This window comes from Eleginops maclovinus, chromosome 1 (assembly GCF_036324505.1).
Source record: "Eleginops maclovinus isolate JMC-PN-2008 ecotype Puerto Natales chromosome 1, JC_Emac_rtc_rv5, whole genome shotgun sequence".
NCBI classification, from domain to species: Eukaryota; Metazoa; Chordata; class Actinopteri; order Perciformes; family Eleginopidae; genus Eleginops; species Eleginops maclovinus.
In genome coordinates this window covers 19,017,283-19,035,366 of record NC_086349.1, presented here as the reverse complement: position 1 = coordinate 19,035,366, position 18,084 = coordinate 19,017,283, and the positions used below count along the sequence as shown (strand labels likewise).

The following is an 18,084-nucleotide window of genomic DNA, read 5'->3' as shown; positions in this document are numbered from 1 at the left end:
GAATGTTGGAGCTGTGAAACGCATTTGAGGACTAAATTATTCGTAGTATACTATTCAGAGCAAATATATTCTAAATGCAGATATGCAACCTGAAACCATACATCTCCTTTATGTTATTTTTTGTTTTGTAGAGACCGCAGTGAGGTCAGAGCTTTCATCTTCCGCTCCTCACCCGAGCTCCTCGGCCTCACATAATCGAGGAAGACGCGAGGACAAAAACAGGAAAAGGCTACTCACTGTACTGTGCCCTCCTCCATCCTCTCTCCCAAACCATTTATGTCTCACCCAGATCCCCTCTCTTTCTTTCATGACGTGAATAAACTATGTTTGGCAGTTCCTGTTTTGGACGGCGCAGTACTGCTAATCAATGTTTTTTTAAACAGCGAACTAGCCCACACATGAGAATAAAGGGCCTGCGGAGATGATAAATGTTTCCATTGTGTTACGTCACTGCGTTGAATAGAAGGCATTTTTCACAATTAGGTGGTATGTGGCAAAGTTTAAGCAATAATGAAATCCTCCTCCGTATTATTGATATTTTGGTGCTTGTGACAAAGTTTGTATGCGACACAATGAAAAACACTTTTCATTATGTTAGCTGTACACAATCACTATGTCTATATAACAAAGAGCTGCTGCGGTGTGTGTGTGTGTGTGTGTGTGTGTGTGTGTGTGTGTGTGTGTGTGTGTGTGTGTGTGTGTGTGTGTGTGTGTGTGTGTGTGTGTGTGTGTGTGTGTGTGTGTGTGTGTGTGTGTGAAATATTTAGGGAGAGGTGATCTTTCCCTCCATAAGCTGGAGTACTCAGGCTCAAACCCCTGTGGATCGAATGGGAAAAAATGGCTGCAAAAGCATTGCATCACACACCCCACAGAGCCACGGCCCCCACTACCCTCTCTCCAACCGGCTGGAGAGAAAGAGAGAAAGAGGAAGAGGGAGAGAGAGAATTGCTACAACAGTCTACCCACGCATACGGCCAACTTCAGAAGAAGTAAGAAGTCTCATAAGTTAGACTCTCACAGAGCATCCTGTTAGTCACAGTGTGCTGACAGCTACAAAGAATGAGGGATAAGCGTGAATGCTTCAATATGGCCTATTTGGGTGAAATATTTGGTGTGTGTGTGTCCGTCTGCTTTGTTTTGCCTGATTGTACTCCTCTGGGCCGGCAGGTTTTATCTGCAGGAAGTTCAGGCCGGCTGGGTATCATGTGAGCCGTGCTTCCCATGACCGCCTAGGGTTGCTGTGCTGATATAATTCAGTAGTGGCAGAAAAGGCTCGAAGGGCAGCTCGAAACACCTTCCAATTACAGCTGGACAAACAAATGAATATGATCATGCAAATGAGCTCTATAAACAGTTTAAAGAAAGGCCATGCCGGTAATCGTGATGACCGTTAGGACGTGACCGCAGCGAGATCCTGTGTAAGATATACACTGCTCGTGGTCATTGTGGTTGCTCTTTTTGTGGTCACAAATCCAAAACCCTTCCTGGTTATTATTTGTTTTCTTTTACTTTCTGTGGTTTCCTACACAAACAGCTCTACATATATAATTCCCATAGCCAGTCCACACAGTTTACACTCAAACTGTGGTTACACAGGGCATAAGGTGTTCCCATGCCCTTCTGAGTGATTGCAGATTGACTCCACTGTGTCCCCCGGGGGCTGTGGCTAAATGAGTGTTAGTGTTATTACTCAGTGAACTGCTTTAATGAGACTCTGTTCAAACAGCCCCTCTGCAGCTCATGCTGGACAGACAGGGCAGGGGGCACCTCACCATGTGAGTGACCCCATGATTCACCATTTTATGGTTAGAAAATAGCGTCAACAGAAAGGAGGTGGGAGATGCAGCAGGATGCAATCATTTGTATTCTGCGTTGCTGTCTAACCTGTGATCTTACCTTGTGGATCTCAGGAGCCGGACATTTATCTCTGACTGGCTGGCAGTCATCCCTCGGCCTGCAGCTGTTTTCACACCAGCCACAGAGGTGGCCCTGATCCTCCCGGCCCCAGCACTGGGAGCAGTCTGAACTCCCGACTCCACAGTTGTACACCTCCACTAGGGGGAGAGACAGAGAGGCAATTATTATTGTAATACAGCATTACTGAACTGTGTTTGCCTTGTGTGGTTAAGCTACTTAGACTTCTACAATTCTTTTCTAGCTTATATAAACCATATGGGCTGCATGTTCTGAATAAACAGCATAAGCATTTGCAGGATGATATATTCATGTCTATAAAAATAAACCAGGAAAAAAAAAGAGAGTTAGAGGAGTGGAGGAGAACAAAGCCAGCGAGAAACAGATGATTGTTCATGTTCCAATGTGCCTCCCTGGGAGAAATCCCATTTGTACCACCGCATGTGCATCTGTGCATGAATTTGTGTGCCTGCATGTGTGTGATAAAGTGTGTATGTGTGTCTGTTTAAAAATTTGATGAGTCTGCATGTTATGAACCACCGTCATGTCCTCAACAGTGTGGCGTGTCTGGCAGTGACCCAGGGCTGTTGTTCAAATGATCGACACATGGACAGCGAACAGCACATCTGGGACTGGGATATGCGAGCACTGGCTTAGCTGCGCTTTAGAAAACATGCCAAGTTCAACATGCAGACCACTTTTCATCATCTCACTGTTGTCATGGAGCTTAAATTGTATTATCAACAATAGTTCAGACATGGCTTGTAAGAGGGCTTGATAGCACCTTAAATGACAGCTCCATGTTCTATCATGATTATGTGTAATTGGAGGGTGGCAAAATATGATAGCATGGTAAATTACTAGTTGGCAAATGATGTGTTGTAAAACACAAAGTACTATTATTGCAAGTGAGAGGCAGTCAAACACTGTTTTGTTCCCGTAAGCAATTTTCATTTTCCTACAGGTTTTAATCAAATCCGCCAATCTCATCAGGAAAAACGTTTGTGTACAGGTGAAATGCATTCTGGGAGCAACAGTGGCAGCGATTTTTTCGTGTTTTTGTGGGTTTCTAATTACGCTGCAAATACAGGAGAGCTGAGCAAACAGCTGAAGCGTAGCAAATGGAAACTGTACTTTTCATCAGCTTTTCTTTTTTTTTTTTAACATGCCAACATAACAAAGTCTCACCTCTCATGGGCTGAGGGCTGTCAACAAAGACATCCTCCCCTTTTCTACTGAAGGATCCTTTCCTCCTGAGGTTGAGGTGGTAAACCTGGCTCCTGTGATTAGTGGACAGCTACATGGACAGAGAAGAAGGAGACACAATAAAGCTGATTGTGCTGAATATGTCCTCAGTGTGAATGTGAGTCATTTTGCATTTACTCCCTCTTACTGTTGCTTCAGATAATAATGGGTTCTTAGTCCACTTATAAACAAGGGTTTAAAATAATTGTGATACAAGTAAAAAACAAGGATTAAATCTAAACGTATCTTAAATTATCTTTATTCACACATGGAAAATGGACAAGTTATTTCTGGTGCTTCATCGTCTGTACTTACGGTTACTCCACTGCACTTCACTGTCGAGCTGTTCAGCCAGGTGGCCTCATATCGCTGCTCTGTCCCAAAGTCACACTCCAGCTCTTCATTCTGTTATGTAATGCACATACTTTAAACAATATCAACAGTAACTATCAGGCAAACTGTGATATCCTGCTCTTTTAAGAACGACTGTAGATAACCATTGCTTTGGTACCTACAGCAAGCTTCTGCAAACAAATGCCTTCTCAAACATATCTGGTAACAATTGACAACTCAGAAAGAGAACCAGGAAACTCAGATAACCCACAATAATTGTCCCTGCCAGGAAAAGATGCAATCCATTCAATATTCATAAACATCTGGACTCCCACACCTCCGCAAGTCATCTGGGAGCCAGAGTAATGAATATGAATTCATTCTTCATAAAATCTGAGCCCCCGAGTTTAACTCAGCCAAGATATGGGAAGGTAAGACCACAAAGAAGCTTAGAAGATAGGTAAGAGGAGAAAAAAGCAATCAGTTAAAGTGGAAGAAAAACCTTAGTCTGTGAATCCAGCCAGCTTAAATTGGTCTACTTTTATCACCCTCTCCAGGACTTTGCTTTTTTTGACACCAGAGAAGCTTGATTTCTTTGGCTCTTGCAAGGTTATTTTATCCCCGGAATAACTCCAACATATAACACGCTAAACGTTCCATGGACTTATGTTCAGTGTGAGAACTAATAGTTACTGGAGGACAAACTTGTAAGCACTTCCTTTTTTTTATCATATCTTGTTATGGTTGTTTATCACAGTAAAGTATAAATAGTTTGGTTTAGGTTTGTCTAAAGATAAGTGTGGGAACCAAACCAGATTTCATCACAACTGTGACTGGAGATGCTTTTTGGGGAATGACAACAAATTCCCTGCTGTGTTGACTCGCCGACAAGATGAACCCATTATTCAAACAATTTGTATAAACTATCACAATAAAGAGAATAGCCAGTCACATCCAGGCTGCCCTGAGGAAGTATGTGTATGCATGAGTATGTGTGTGTGTGTGTGTGTGTGTGTGTGTGTGTGTGTGTGTGTGTGTGTGTGTGTGTGTGTGTGTGTGTGTGTGTGTGTGTCAATTTGTATGTGACTCAAAGTCTATCACCATAGCAACACACACTAGAAGAAGGCTCTAAAGGCCAGCCGGGGTTAGCATGTGACTGACCACGCCTGGCAACGAGTCAGCGCTGGAATTTTTTTGTAGATCCCAGTCATTCCCTTATCAGTGAAGCAAGATCAGCGTCTGACTCGCTCAGCGTGGATTAAGCATGAGAATAGACATTTTAAGAAACTGGATCTGGAAGGACTTGCCACATTTAAAGTGAACACAAATGAAATAAAGCTCCTGCCGCGTGTGCTGCCTCAGACTGACTGCTTATTGTACGCTGTGCTGACGAAGACACAACTCAGCTAGTCACAGTTAGATACCAGAGACATGATGGGCCCACACAGCTGAGCCATGAGCAACATAAGCATAAAAGATACCCGCTCATTCTTCAATTTCATCTCTGTCTCATAACAAACCAAACTCAGGTTTCGCTCATTCATTGACCCAAATCGCAGCACAAAAATATCCATCTGTGTTTAACTCAGCTTGAAGCGAAAGCACCATATGCTTGTGTTTTATTCCAATCATTTTCACAACATGCATATTGGACATGGTCCAAGTCTAGCTCCATATTGTGAGGTTGTCTGGCGTACCTCCTGGATGTTGCTGAGGGATAAGGTGAAGTCCTGGGCCATTTCTGATGGTGATGGAGGAACCTCTGAGGCCACCAGGCTTGGACAGGAAGCTGCATTCTGTCGAGGGGTGGGGTGTGGGGGCAGGACATGTAGAAGTTAAAAAAAACAATGCACACATCCGCAACCCAAAATACCTGTCCTGTTTATCTGGAGGAGGAGGAAATGAGAGGGTAAAGTCTCGCTGTGAGGGAAAAAACAATAGCTTCAAATAGAGAGACGATGAGGGATTAGAAAAACAGACCCACCGGACACTGTGATGGGCTCAACAGAACAGGAAAAACCACCCCCTCGTCTCCTTTAAGCTTCATTAAAATGTAATATTTAAAAAGAAGCTAAAATCTAAATAGCTGAAAGTGACTTAAAGTAGAAGCCTTGTGTGGTTTTATATGCTTGTTTTTGTGTATTTCTGGATCTGAAACAAGTCTGGCTAGGATTCATTGCGTTTGTCTAGAAGAATGTCTTTATTGTTTCAATTGTTTTAACAAAAGAAGCTCATACTCTTTTTTTAGGGGGTCTTGTGATATAAAGACTGTGTTAAACATTCAATACAACATGCAATAAAACACTAGAACAAGACCACTTGACCAGCAGCTGATCAGAGGACTGTGAGTTACATCCTCTCCGCTCTAACTGGGACCAGTACTGTTAGTGGACACAGTCAGACGCTGCCTGCGCCCTCAGGGCCAGAGTCTGCTGGGAGGACGCCTCCTCACACAGGCCATGGGATCTGGCCGGGCAATAAAACGCCAGAGGGGACAGGAATAACATGACGTGTGACTTAACTGTTGTGAAGAATATGGTCTCAAAAAATTAAAAAAGCCCCCTTCAAGTATAATCCAACCATTTAAATACCTTTATTTCAAAATGAAAATCTGGATGTTGTCAGGAACATGCACTAAGGGCAGTGGTATCTGGGGAACTGTAATTGGTTTCAATTAGGCTACTGCAGTTTGGGAAAATGTTCCCAGTTTTACAGCCTGGTCATGTACGCATGCCAAACCTTTAAACTATGTGATTTGTTTGCTTTTCATAGAGGTTTACAACCCCATGAGGTTTTACAGTGCCTCATAATGCATTTGTACAGTCACTTTAAATGAAGGGACATATGAAATCATAGCTGAAAATGTATCTCTTTGCTGGCAACACACAGTTTTCACATTAAGCAATAATTCCCTTTAAAAATAGGGACAAAGAATCTACTCTTCCACATGCTGGGATATAACACTAAACTGCCAAAAATGGAAACTTTACAGGTGCTTTAAAATGATACATTATACCTTAAGGAGTCTGTTAGACCAGAACCTTCTGAGAGTTTATAGTGGGTTTCTACATAATGTGTTTGAGAGTTGTAACCTCAAACTGAATTACCACATGATTGCTGTTGCCTAACTCGTCTGGACTCAAATCAAGTGTGCACTTGGAGTGTTGGACAGCAGAGTCTGGATTATGTCTGTGGCTCTGACTAGTGGGATCCTTATATTAAGAGATCCTCCGGGCGTCTGCTTGGTTGATGGATTAAAGAAAGAGGGGAATTACTCACCTCCAGCAGGCTGTGCTTTGACTCATCTTTATTGGAGACGCAAAGGTGGTTCTCGGAGTCCCAGTAGCACTTCCACCTGGTGCTCAGGCAGCTCACACATCTAAAAATAAGGTGGACACACATACATGGAAATAGTTGAGAAACAAGGATGATAGAGAGCTAAACATGGTGTGTTTTCTCCCTCTTGATATGTTCCCAAGCAGCCTTTTCAACTGTTGAATATGTGGCCTATTTTGAGTGGAAAATAAACTGATATGCAGAACTGATTGGGCATCAAAGTTTAGCTTTAATAAAAAGGAAGAGATGTTAGTCACAGAAGACACATTCATTCCAAAGTTACAACACAGCCAGCCATCAGGTCAAAATGGGCCAGATGTGCAGAGATGAAATAACGCAATTCTCTATAAAAACACTGTAACACAGCCTTGCTCAATTCAAGAAACTTAGGAATGTTTTGATGAAAGAGTCTGGTGTTTCCTTAGCTTATGAGATATTAATCTGTAACATTTCTATCACCACCTAAATATTAAGTGTACTATCTTGGTTGTGGTTTGGGTGATCTACCTTGTAAGATATGCTATGAGTTACAAGGACTGTTCACCACAAAACAGAAATGTTTCCCGTTACCTGTAGTGCTTTTTCTCAATCTAAATTGTTTTACTGTGAGGTGTTGAGTGGTGGATATATCAGCCTTAGGATATGTGTGAGTGTCTTCCAGATAAACTACCTTAACTCCTCCACACACCTCCACTGTACAGTAAGCATGCGTTTCCAGTGTGGGTGTGTGTGTCTGCATAGCCTCCGGGAGCAGACAGATGTCCCACACTAACTATGATATCGCCTCCGGTGATAGCAGCACTCTGAGGGGGTCTGTGGACTGGGGGGAGTCGAGTGGGATGGGTGTAAGGGGATGCAGAAACGTAATCGAAGTGTGTGTGTGTGTGTGTGTGTGTGTGTGTGTGTGTGTGTGTGTGTGTGTGTGTGTGTGTGTGTGTGTGTGTGTGTGTGTGTGTGTGCTTGGTTCTGATTAGAAGCAGACGGTCCCCTCAAGGCCCTTATCAGCTGCAGCTTTTCTGTTTTCCCTAACTCCCTTTCAGTCCTACTAAAACACCTATATCCAGCCACACACACACACACACACACACACACACACACACACACACACACACACACACACACACACACACACACACACACACACACACACACACACACACACACACACACACACACACACACACACACACACACACACACACACACACACACACACACACACACACACACACACACACAATCTCTGCTTGACCTAACACTGACAGTAAATACCCTATGACACACACACACACACACACACTAAATACACAGTCAGGCCCGCACTCTCAGGGCCTCTCAGTGGACACAGCGCTTAAACACACATCCTCAATCACGTCTCTGTCAGAGAGGAATACGTCCAGAAGAAAAGACTAGTTTTCAGGGGGAGCGGCAGTGAGATGCAGAGACAGCTGAGGGGAGGGAGGGTAGAAAGAAAGGAGAAGTGCCAGAACTTGAGACATAGAAAGCAAATAAAATGGAGAAAGAGTTATATTCGTGTGTGTGTGTGTGTGTGTGTGTGTGTGTGTGTGTGTGTGTGTGTGTGTGTGTGTGTGTGTGTGTGTGTGTGTGTGTGTGTGTGTGTGTGTGTGTGTGTGTGTGTGTGTGTGTGTGTGTGTGTGTACGCAAGAGGGCAGGTTATGTGGTTGTCCTACAGCGCTGTTTGGTGAGGCTGGAATGCTATCATCTGGTTGTCATTAACACTCAGCCTAGTGACCACTTTGAACGGGTCATGGGAGAACTGTCAAAACACTATCTCTCACACACAGATACACACACCAAAACACAGTCACACAGAAACACAGGCAAAGGGATTCAATGCAACATTGTCGTATCATAACATAACAACCTCTCAAAGCTCGAAATGCTGGACTTTCCTCTTCATCCGTGAGGTATTGTTCAAACCTCCACCAATGGTAATGTATGTTGCAAGGTGTATCTTAAAAGGGATAATTGCAGACCCTGTACTGTCATAGTAACGTCAAAATTGAGTAAGAAGAGGCCAACATGTTTTAAATGTTAGTCTATGCTTTTGGCCAGGCTCCAAAATGCTGGATCCTACATTTCCTTACATGATGAAACTTAATCTTTAGATACACTGACATGTAGAGTCTCAAATATTTCAACACAGAAAGTGTTAACGATTGTAGTTTCCAAGCTTTCTTTTAGATAACCCGGACAACACCACTTTAAAAGATCAGAGCTAGAGGAGACATGTTTTCTTTGCTTGAGAATAATTATTTGGGAAAACTAAACTGATGGGGCCCTTCAAAAGTTGTGTAGCCTTTTCCATTTAATTAGATGGCCCTCAGGCGTAAATCTAGCTTGGAAAATAGATTGACTTATTAAACTCTGTAGAACTGTTAGCAGTCACTTTTTTTTATAGTCTTTCCTCTGTGATATTGATGGCTTGTACAGACTCTCCCATGCATAACATTCTTAACCCAAAACGTCAGGAAGTCAGCATTAACGTATAAAGACGACACAAACAAAGAGACCCGCCTATCTAGTTTCCTTGAGGATAAATGGCTCATAAGACTCTCTTTAGGGATTATTAAAAAAACCCAGCTTGAAGTGATTAAAATCAGACAGAGTATAGCAGCTCCGCAGTTTGCAGCTCAATGCTCATCCTGTGAGAATGGCACTTTGCTCATTATCACCTTCAATAAACCACCGTCTAATTTCACACTCCTGAACCTCGCCGAGCACAGAGGCCATGTGCACATATTGGGTTCAGTCTTGCACACATGTACCTGCAACTGCTGTGTTCACACCTCCAGACTGTTTTCAAAAAGTGAACAAAAGGGACACACCCAAACGATTTCAATCTCAGGGAATCAGTCAAACACACACACAAACACACACACTAATGCCCATGTAAGCCTAAGATCTGCCCATCAGATAAACTGGATCCTCTGACATGGTCCAACATGCAAGAGGAAGCCAGCTGGATAGCCTAAAGATATGAGAAAACCCTCTTTGTGACCAGGCCATACAAGTCACAGTCCTTCACAAAAACAAACATCAGTATGGCCAGCCACACATACATATCCAATTTCCGTTGGCTTAACGTTTACAGCATATTAATCCCACATTTGATCCTGCACTGAGAAACCTTGAGTAAGCTAAATACACAATAAGCCCACCAAGAGGATGTGTCGGCAATATTTACCCACTGCTTAACAGAAAGCAGAGGAATAAACAGGAGAGGAAGAGGAGGGTAGGGACCGCCTTCCCTGTTGGTGAGCACATCTATAACCCTGTAGACATCTGACTGATGCTATATATTGGCTATTATCGCAGTTGATTGGTTTTTAGACTGAATTTAGTAAGGTTTGTTTTGAAGGATGGCCTTTAAAATAAAGCAGCCAATGATCTAAGTAGACGTGGAAATAATATTGACAGCCTGCACCTAATAGTACATAATCAAACAATGTAATGCATAAATACAAGCCCACTATCAAAATACTGTTTTAAAAAAAGGATATAAAACATCAAAAGTAAATTCTGCAATGCAAATTTGTTTATATGATTGGATTTCTTTTCAAATGTTTGACTTTTTGCGAAGACCATTTACTGCTTTATCTCAAACAGTTATTTAAATAAAACCATCTGAAAAGTTAGGTTGTGAAATAAGTCTCTGGAATTGCTTGAAGCTTATAAACATCTGGAACATGACAATGTGCTTTAAGGCTTTGTTTATGAAATCTAAATCATAATAACTAGTAAGTAAGATTTTTTTTAAAAGTGGTGAAAAAGCAGTGAAAGTTATTGGAAAATAAATAAAGAGTACAATACATTCAAATTGTAATATAGGAGTAACTTGATCAGTTATTTGCCATCGCTGTGTCTAAGTAAAAACATTTGTGTGCAAGGTATCAGGATGATGCTGTAAGTTTGCCAAGCATCACCAACCCCGAATAAATCTAAAATTTGAGATAAACAATGGTGACAATGGTGACAATGAATTTGCAACTCACGATGTCTTGGGGTGTATTGCTCCGGTCCTCTCGCAGTCGTAGATGATGAAGCTCCCAGATACCACAGATGTGCCATTCACTTTTATCGCCACAGAAACAGTCAGATGATCTGCAGAAACAAAGGCATGTAAACAATGCAGCATGTGTCGAACATTCGAGATGGTATCACTTTCACAATACAAGCAACACCGCGCTACACTGACTTTGCTGCATTTTGAAAGACGAAAGGGGAAATTACATTTGTTGTAGAACGGCTCAATTTAAATAAAATGATATCACATACAGTAACTGAGCTGGAGATAAACTGTTGGCAGCATTGGCACACAGCCAAAAGGATGTTCTAAGTCTCACCTGTGCCGGGGAGGATTGGCTGGTAGTTTTCTCGAGGCAGCAGGGGACAGGTCTGGATCTGAGCGGGACCGTAATCCAGGTGCACCGTGGCAGCTGTAGAAACACCCGGCCCATATTCACACTCCACCCGGGAGTTGACCAGATCAGGAACACTGCCATTTATCAGAATACCGACGTCCTACGAAAGAAATAGCAACATAAATATAAATAACCCCTCATGTTATCATTTTAATTATTAATTCAATCTTATAACCCCACGCACAAGTATTCAAATCCAGTGTGCATGGTAGAGGGCAAATGGCTTTGGAATTACTTCAAGTTTTTCCAGGATTCAGGCAGAGAGATGGAGAAACTAATGTGCAATGAAGAAACAGATGGTACAGTGTGACATTCAAATCTAAATGTAGCTATGTGATAAAGTATGACAGACGTATAATGAGAGACATAACACCTCACTGGTATGACTGAATTCCTGTTAAATTATTTCAATGTGAGAAAAAAAAGGGGGAATAAGCGGGAGGCAGACAAGGACTGTTAAGAAGAGAGGAAACAAAAGACGACATATTCAGTGGCTCAGCAGATATGAGCTGAAGTGGCCGGCAACATGCGCTAACATGTCTTAAAAACCCCTTCTATTGTTCGGTGGAAGCGATCATTTCCTGCCTATAACCCTGACTTCCTGCCTGCTGCTTCCTGTTTTGGGAGACAACCTTGAGCTGAGCTTCCTGCGGCTGTGAAGGATGCCTGTGGATCGGGCAGCTGGTAGATCTATTACAGCCCACAGCCAAACTGACCTACATAACAGGCAAATATTCACAATTAATGAACCAATTAATGACCTGTCGTCTCTCTGTCGCGTCTAATTATGAGCTGTAATTAAAGGTCAAATACATTCCAAGTGTCAAAATTCATTGAGCTAATTATCATATTGTTATTTTTGCTTCCGCTGCCTGATGTACTGACTGGAAGAAACCGTTGAAAACAACAGCTCACATGTCAGGAAGGTATGAAACAGCAACTCTTATTGCCAGAATATATTATCCCGCAGGTCTGATTAAAATCTGACTGGTGGAGTTTCTCTGTGACCCAAAAACATTCAATAGATGACGAAGAGTTTAAGACGACAGATTTTTGTGGATTTTCATTATTGAAGTGCCTTGTATCTATCCATTTGTCTGAAAGATTACCTGCATTTCTTCATTTGTACTTTCTTCAATATTCCTTGTTTTGTTCTGCAATAGTTTTAGAGGTTAATGGAAACTCGCATTGGTTTGCCACTTGAAGCCCAGGGCAACAACACAGTATTGACTGCCAGTAATCATTCTTACAGTACTTCGGCAATTAAATGCAACAAAAAAAATAGGGTTACATTCAAACAGGAAATAGCATCAACTTTTCGAAAGGTACTGCAAATGAGATCTATAAAAATATATAATTCTTTTTTTAATTTCACAGACACTCTTGGGGCTGTCTTGCCACTGTCAAAAAAATACTGTGATTATTTCCAGGTGTGACTAGCTCCATCAAAATCACCCTCAAGCCAATTTAGTATGCATAGTGATATTTGGCACCTACTTTTGTCACTTACTCAGACATATTCGAAAGCCCATTTAGAAATAATGTGTAGAATTGATTTGAGATACAGCTGCGATTGTCAATACCAAAGTCCATTAGGGCAATTAATGTATTTAGGTCAGAGACAGAACTGTACATCAATGGTTGCTTTAAACTGTTCAAAGTCTTTGTTAAATCAATGGTAACACATTTGGATGTGGCTGAAAATCTTAGTAAACACACCAACTAATGCGCATGTTTATGCTAACAGGCTGTTTGTGCTAGAACTAACACCCTTATCTGACATGCCTATGCTAAACCCAGCAAAGTGGCAGCTTATAAAGTGATTTATGTTTGTTTTGTTTCGTACACTTTGGCTGCTAAAGGCAATATTTTAACCCACCCTATATTATCATATCTAATGAATATGAATTAGACCAGATGAGGTTGTACCCTGGTATGCATGATGTCTGATGTCTGTGAGTAAAAATAAAATAACCATGATTCCTCCTGCAGCATGTGCTCTCACTTCATTGAAAGACTCCTTAATGAACAGCCATTCTGGTTGCCCTCTCCAGATTTAAAATAAAGAAAATAATTTCATCAGGTTATATTGTTACCTATATGAGATCCGATTTCTAAATGTCATAAACCAATTACATGAAGGCTGAATTGCATAACCAGCGGAGCTGGAGAAAATTAAATTGGCTGCAGTTATCATGAGGCAATAATAAGGGACGATAAAATTCAGCAAGTTTTTCTAAATCTGTTGGATTTTATTGTGAGTTAAAAAGTTGGAATTGTTTTTATCTTAATTTCGTAAAAACTGATAGTCTAGTTTGCTGTCTGTGTTTGCTGCTTTCGAAGGATAGGATGTTTGATATAGCAGCACAAAGCTTCACAAATTCAGAATGGATTTGTGTTACAGTCCTGGCAACAGTTCAGCTATTTTGATCATCGATTTTTTTCAATTTCATGCAAACATGGCAACGTGCAGAAAATGCAATTTTGAGCCTCTCAAATATAGAGAATTCCTGCTTTTTTTCCTGGTATATAATACATTATACAATCTCTTTGTGTTTTGGACTGACCAAACCAGAAATTTAACCTCCACTTTGAGAAACTGTTATTGCTTATTTTCTAAGAAAAAAAGAAAACAATTCAGCAACAAATTAAATAATAATTCAACCAGCATAGTTTGCACACTGATGGGATTAAGAACTTGAATGTTACATTCCAACATATTTAAACTATGTACATTTTATGTGGGTTTGAATGTTTATAGATTTATTATTAAGGTATCTGAATGCCTGTTGTAATCAAACCCATTCGGAAAAGTGAATCTGGAAAAGAAGTCTAGCTTTTACAGACCTGGGGGTAGCTTTCCTGCTGAGACCATCGGCAGATACAAAAACAAAAGTTAATCACTGTCAGTAAATGGTTAAAGTCATTGCTCACACACACGCAGGAGAGAGGGAAACCGCTGTGTATGGCATGCTGTCCCATGCTGTGCCACCAGTCAGTTCTGGTTTTACACACACACCTGGTTTGCTGTTTTAAGACCCAAATGATACATGTAAATAAGTTATCCATGTCTGGGTTACAGTGCAACCTACTGTGAAAGAACAAATGATAAAGTGGGTGTTCAGATCAGTTGTGTACTGGAGGAATCCCGAATGCAAAACTGATCATATAAGTGAAGCTGCGAAATGTAAACGGCTACAGTCACACGTTTCATTTGGAAGAGTGTGATGTTAACTTGCATTGCAATATAATGTAACTGAGTTCGCCACTTTTTACTGTACCGCAACTGAAGTGAGCACAGTTGGAGTTAAGCAGTAAACATTGACAACCAAAAAAAAGATTATCGCTGCTTCAATATTCGTAATAAGGTCAACCGTAACTTGACTTTAGAAAGAGGTCCGGGTGTTGGAGCGAGCTGCTGCAGCACACACTATTGGAATGACTTTATCAGCTGAGTTATAAAAATAGTGTGCACAATAATAGTGAGAGGTGTCAGGTTGTAAAGGCGGTCATCAGCCTTTTTATACACTGTCCCCGTTACAAACATAACTTGATGAGGAACAACACTACATTCTATGTGACTTGTAAAATGTTTGTGATCAACCAGAATAATATTGAGGGAGTTTTTACCTTGATGTCTGCAGCAATGCTGATCTCTGGAGGTGTCAGGGTCATGGACGGACACTGCTGCGGGCCTTCACCCATGCTGATCCAGGAGCGGGCCAACAGCTCCTGAGCGCACTCCTTCTGGATGGTACATCTGGACAAAGTGACAAATAGAAATGTTTTTACGGTAGTCATGTAAATATATCCAGCATATGAAGGTACCGATAAGATCACAGCACAAACACAAGGACAGATTTCCTGCAGCAAATATGTCATAGAAAATGAAATCCTAAAATTCATCAACACATTTTCATGATCAACTTCAACAAAATGAGCTGCTGCTAAAAGGTCGGTGTAACATTTGCGAGTTGTATTTTCCATCAGTGTATCCTATATCAGATTGTGATTATATAATAATTACTTGATAATGCAATGCTCAGTCATCCGACTAACAGACTGAGCTTTAAGGTCAACATTTTATCCTTTGTGAGAAAGCGGAAAAACTTTTGTTTCCATTTCATTCCAGGACTTGAAAAATTCTCACCCTTTGGCTTTCATGGTCTGCTTCCCACAGATTTATGAGGTGCTTTGGTCTCCTAAAGTCACATTCACACCTCGGCTGTCAGTTTGTCTGGCTCAACACAAGAGACTACTTGACTCTAGGTCACAAACATTGCTATGGAAACGCATCCCGCAGGCACTAAGATCAGGGGCCGGTTGCCGATGGTTGAATTAAAAAAAATACTGCTGATTCCTAATCTGTGTGGACCATGAATGTGTGTCTCTGTGTGGACGTGCATACATAAAGAATACAGTGTGTTTGCGCCCATTTGGGAGTATAATGAATGTCTAGGACAGAAGAATTGTAAAAGGGCATTCAACAAGCAAGGTGGCCTTGTACTCTCTGCCTCACTAATGAACTTCACTGGCCCTTGGCACAGAGCTCAGTTCATCTGCAGTGCGGACTGGAAGGACAAAGTGACCTTATTGTAAAGACAAACTAAACAGGCCCAATTTAGCAACGTCCTTACACGCCACATAATGAGTTTGGCACACCACACTTTCCTCTCACACTTCTATAGTTGTTTTAAAATAAAGTGTGTCAGTGTGACCGCATGCCTTTAAGTGTGAGTATTTGTGTCCAGAAAGAGCAAATGTTCAGATTCTCAGTCCCACTGGCACAAAGGGACTGAGAGGGGCACTGAGGCTAGCTGCTAATCTAAAAATAGAACTGAGTGCCTCTGCAAGCCACACAAAAATCCCCTAGACACAAACACAGTGAAAAAAACCTTAACAAACTGAGCAGTTGTAACGCAATTGATCTTTTTTCATTTTCAAATTGGTTCCTTGAGTACAACTTGGTATTGGTGCGGTCAGAAAAATACCTGAATCTCTCTGAGAATACCAAAATCTTGAAGAAAGGGAGTAGAAGTGCAGCTGGTTCTTTTGAGTGATCACATACAATGGCTTTCTTTAGGTGTACTGTGTTTTTTCATGGGTAATTAGTTCAAGAAACACATAAACTGCAAGATCTTTTCAAAAAGTATTCCAAGGCATACTTTAGGACTTGTTCAAAAATGTAAATAGCTTTTAATGTACATACCAATTTGTATTTTAAAGGACTAAATCATTGCAACCAACACAGGTTTTCATCAGGGTCTCGTTTAGCTTGCACACCTATAATGTGTCCCAGTAATGAGTAGAGTGGGAGGACAGGTTCTCTGTCACAATGCAAGGTGGATTGGTCCAGCACAAGATACATCATCAATAAAGAGGAGAAAGAAAGGAGGAGGGAAGGGAATTAAAGGAAAGAATGAGAAATAAGGGAGGGTGGCGTAAAATGATTAATGATTATAAAGGAGATAAAGATAATTACTATAGGTTATGAATTCCTTAATCTATAACCTGTTTCACATTTTTCTTCTAGAACATAGAGACATACATTGAATTCATAACCAGGCAAATAAATATGGCTTGGTAGAATAAAGACATTTAATTGTGCACATACCCTCTGCAATGAGTTCTTAATCAGATGGTTTTTCTTATCTTTCTGACCTTAATGGTCTCCTAGCGTTTTATAATTGCCACTATAAGAAACACAAATTCAATGTTTTATGGCCACAGACCTGCAAAAAATAATGGCACCAACCAGCCCCAAACATGGAACATTGTTGTCATTAGCACCTTGCAAAAACATTAACATGTAAGCTTTGGATCTGAGAAAATATTAGCCTGCTGACATTAGCATTTAGCTGTGTGCAGCTTCACTGATATGCTTGCGTGACTGAGGACTCCCTGCTCTTGTAGTTTTCTAAACCCATTATATTCCATTAAAAAACATGCCAAACTTCTCAAACAAGAGCTTTGCTGAGAAAATAAAGTTCTAAATTAGCAGCAAACCAGAATATATCTGTTGTGACAGACCTGACAAAATATTTGAAGCTAACTTTCAGGACCTGACTGTTTTAAATATTCACTGCTGCATACACAAAGAAAAACAATAAAGTACGATATCCCAAGGCGTATATCTTTGAAATAATAATTAAAAACAGTTGTGACATATAACCATGAACTATGTCATGTGTTTTGAGATTATTTACACTTCCTCTGGAAATCAAGGAGGGAAACATTACTTCCTCTTGGGTTTCAATGGGTCAAAAGTGCCCTGCTTGTTTTTCTTCCAGACTAAATATATTTAGATTATCAAGTAAACTCCAGATTTTATCTTTAAGTACTGAATACATCATAGATGCCACTCGGTATAAACGGAAGCAGGCTCCCAGGAAACGTCATTTTATGATTTCAAAAGAAAATAGACGTGCAGTCTCAGATCAACATCAACAAACGCTGTGTGATTTGTAAGGACAGGCTGGCAAACATCAGGATATCTTCTCCTTTCTCTATTGTTTCACATTTTTCTTGAGACGCATTCATGAATTGCCTGCTTATTCACACAATGCTTTGATCACATGCAGTGAGGAGAAATACATTAAAGCATTTCTCTCCTCCCTTACAGGCTAGAACAAGACACACACACATACACACACACACACACACACACACACACACACACACACACACACACACACACACACACACACATACTCGTCACCTGCTTCACATCAACATGCTGATTTTTCAAACAGCTTCCTAAAATAAACACGGTGAACATATGCAGCTAAAATATGACCTGAGAAAACTCATC

General features: G+C 41.0%; 1 protein-coding gene across 1 annotated transcript in view; it reads right to left on the bottom strand.

Annotated features, from left to right (window-relative positions):
- plxnd1 (plexin D1) overlaps positions 1-18,084 on the bottom strand; it is a 59,746-nt gene that overhangs the window by 32,425 nt on the left and 9,237 nt on the right. Inside the window, exons 5-12 of the mRNA XM_063889052.1 lie at positions 14,904-15,033; positions 11,196-11,373; positions 10,845-10,953; positions 6,772-6,871; positions 5,190-5,288; positions 3,475-3,564; positions 3,103-3,211; positions 1,897-2,054 (exon numbers count right to left, since the gene is read on the bottom strand). Of these exons, the coding sequence (XP_063745122.1) occupies positions 1,897-2,054; positions 3,103-3,211; positions 3,475-3,564; positions 5,190-5,288; positions 6,772-6,871; positions 10,845-10,953; positions 11,196-11,373; positions 14,904-15,033 (973 nt within the window). The remainder of the gene's footprint in view (positions 1-1,896; positions 2,055-3,102; positions 3,212-3,474; positions 3,565-5,189; positions 5,289-6,771; positions 6,872-10,844; positions 10,954-11,195; positions 11,374-14,903; positions 15,034-18,084) is intronic.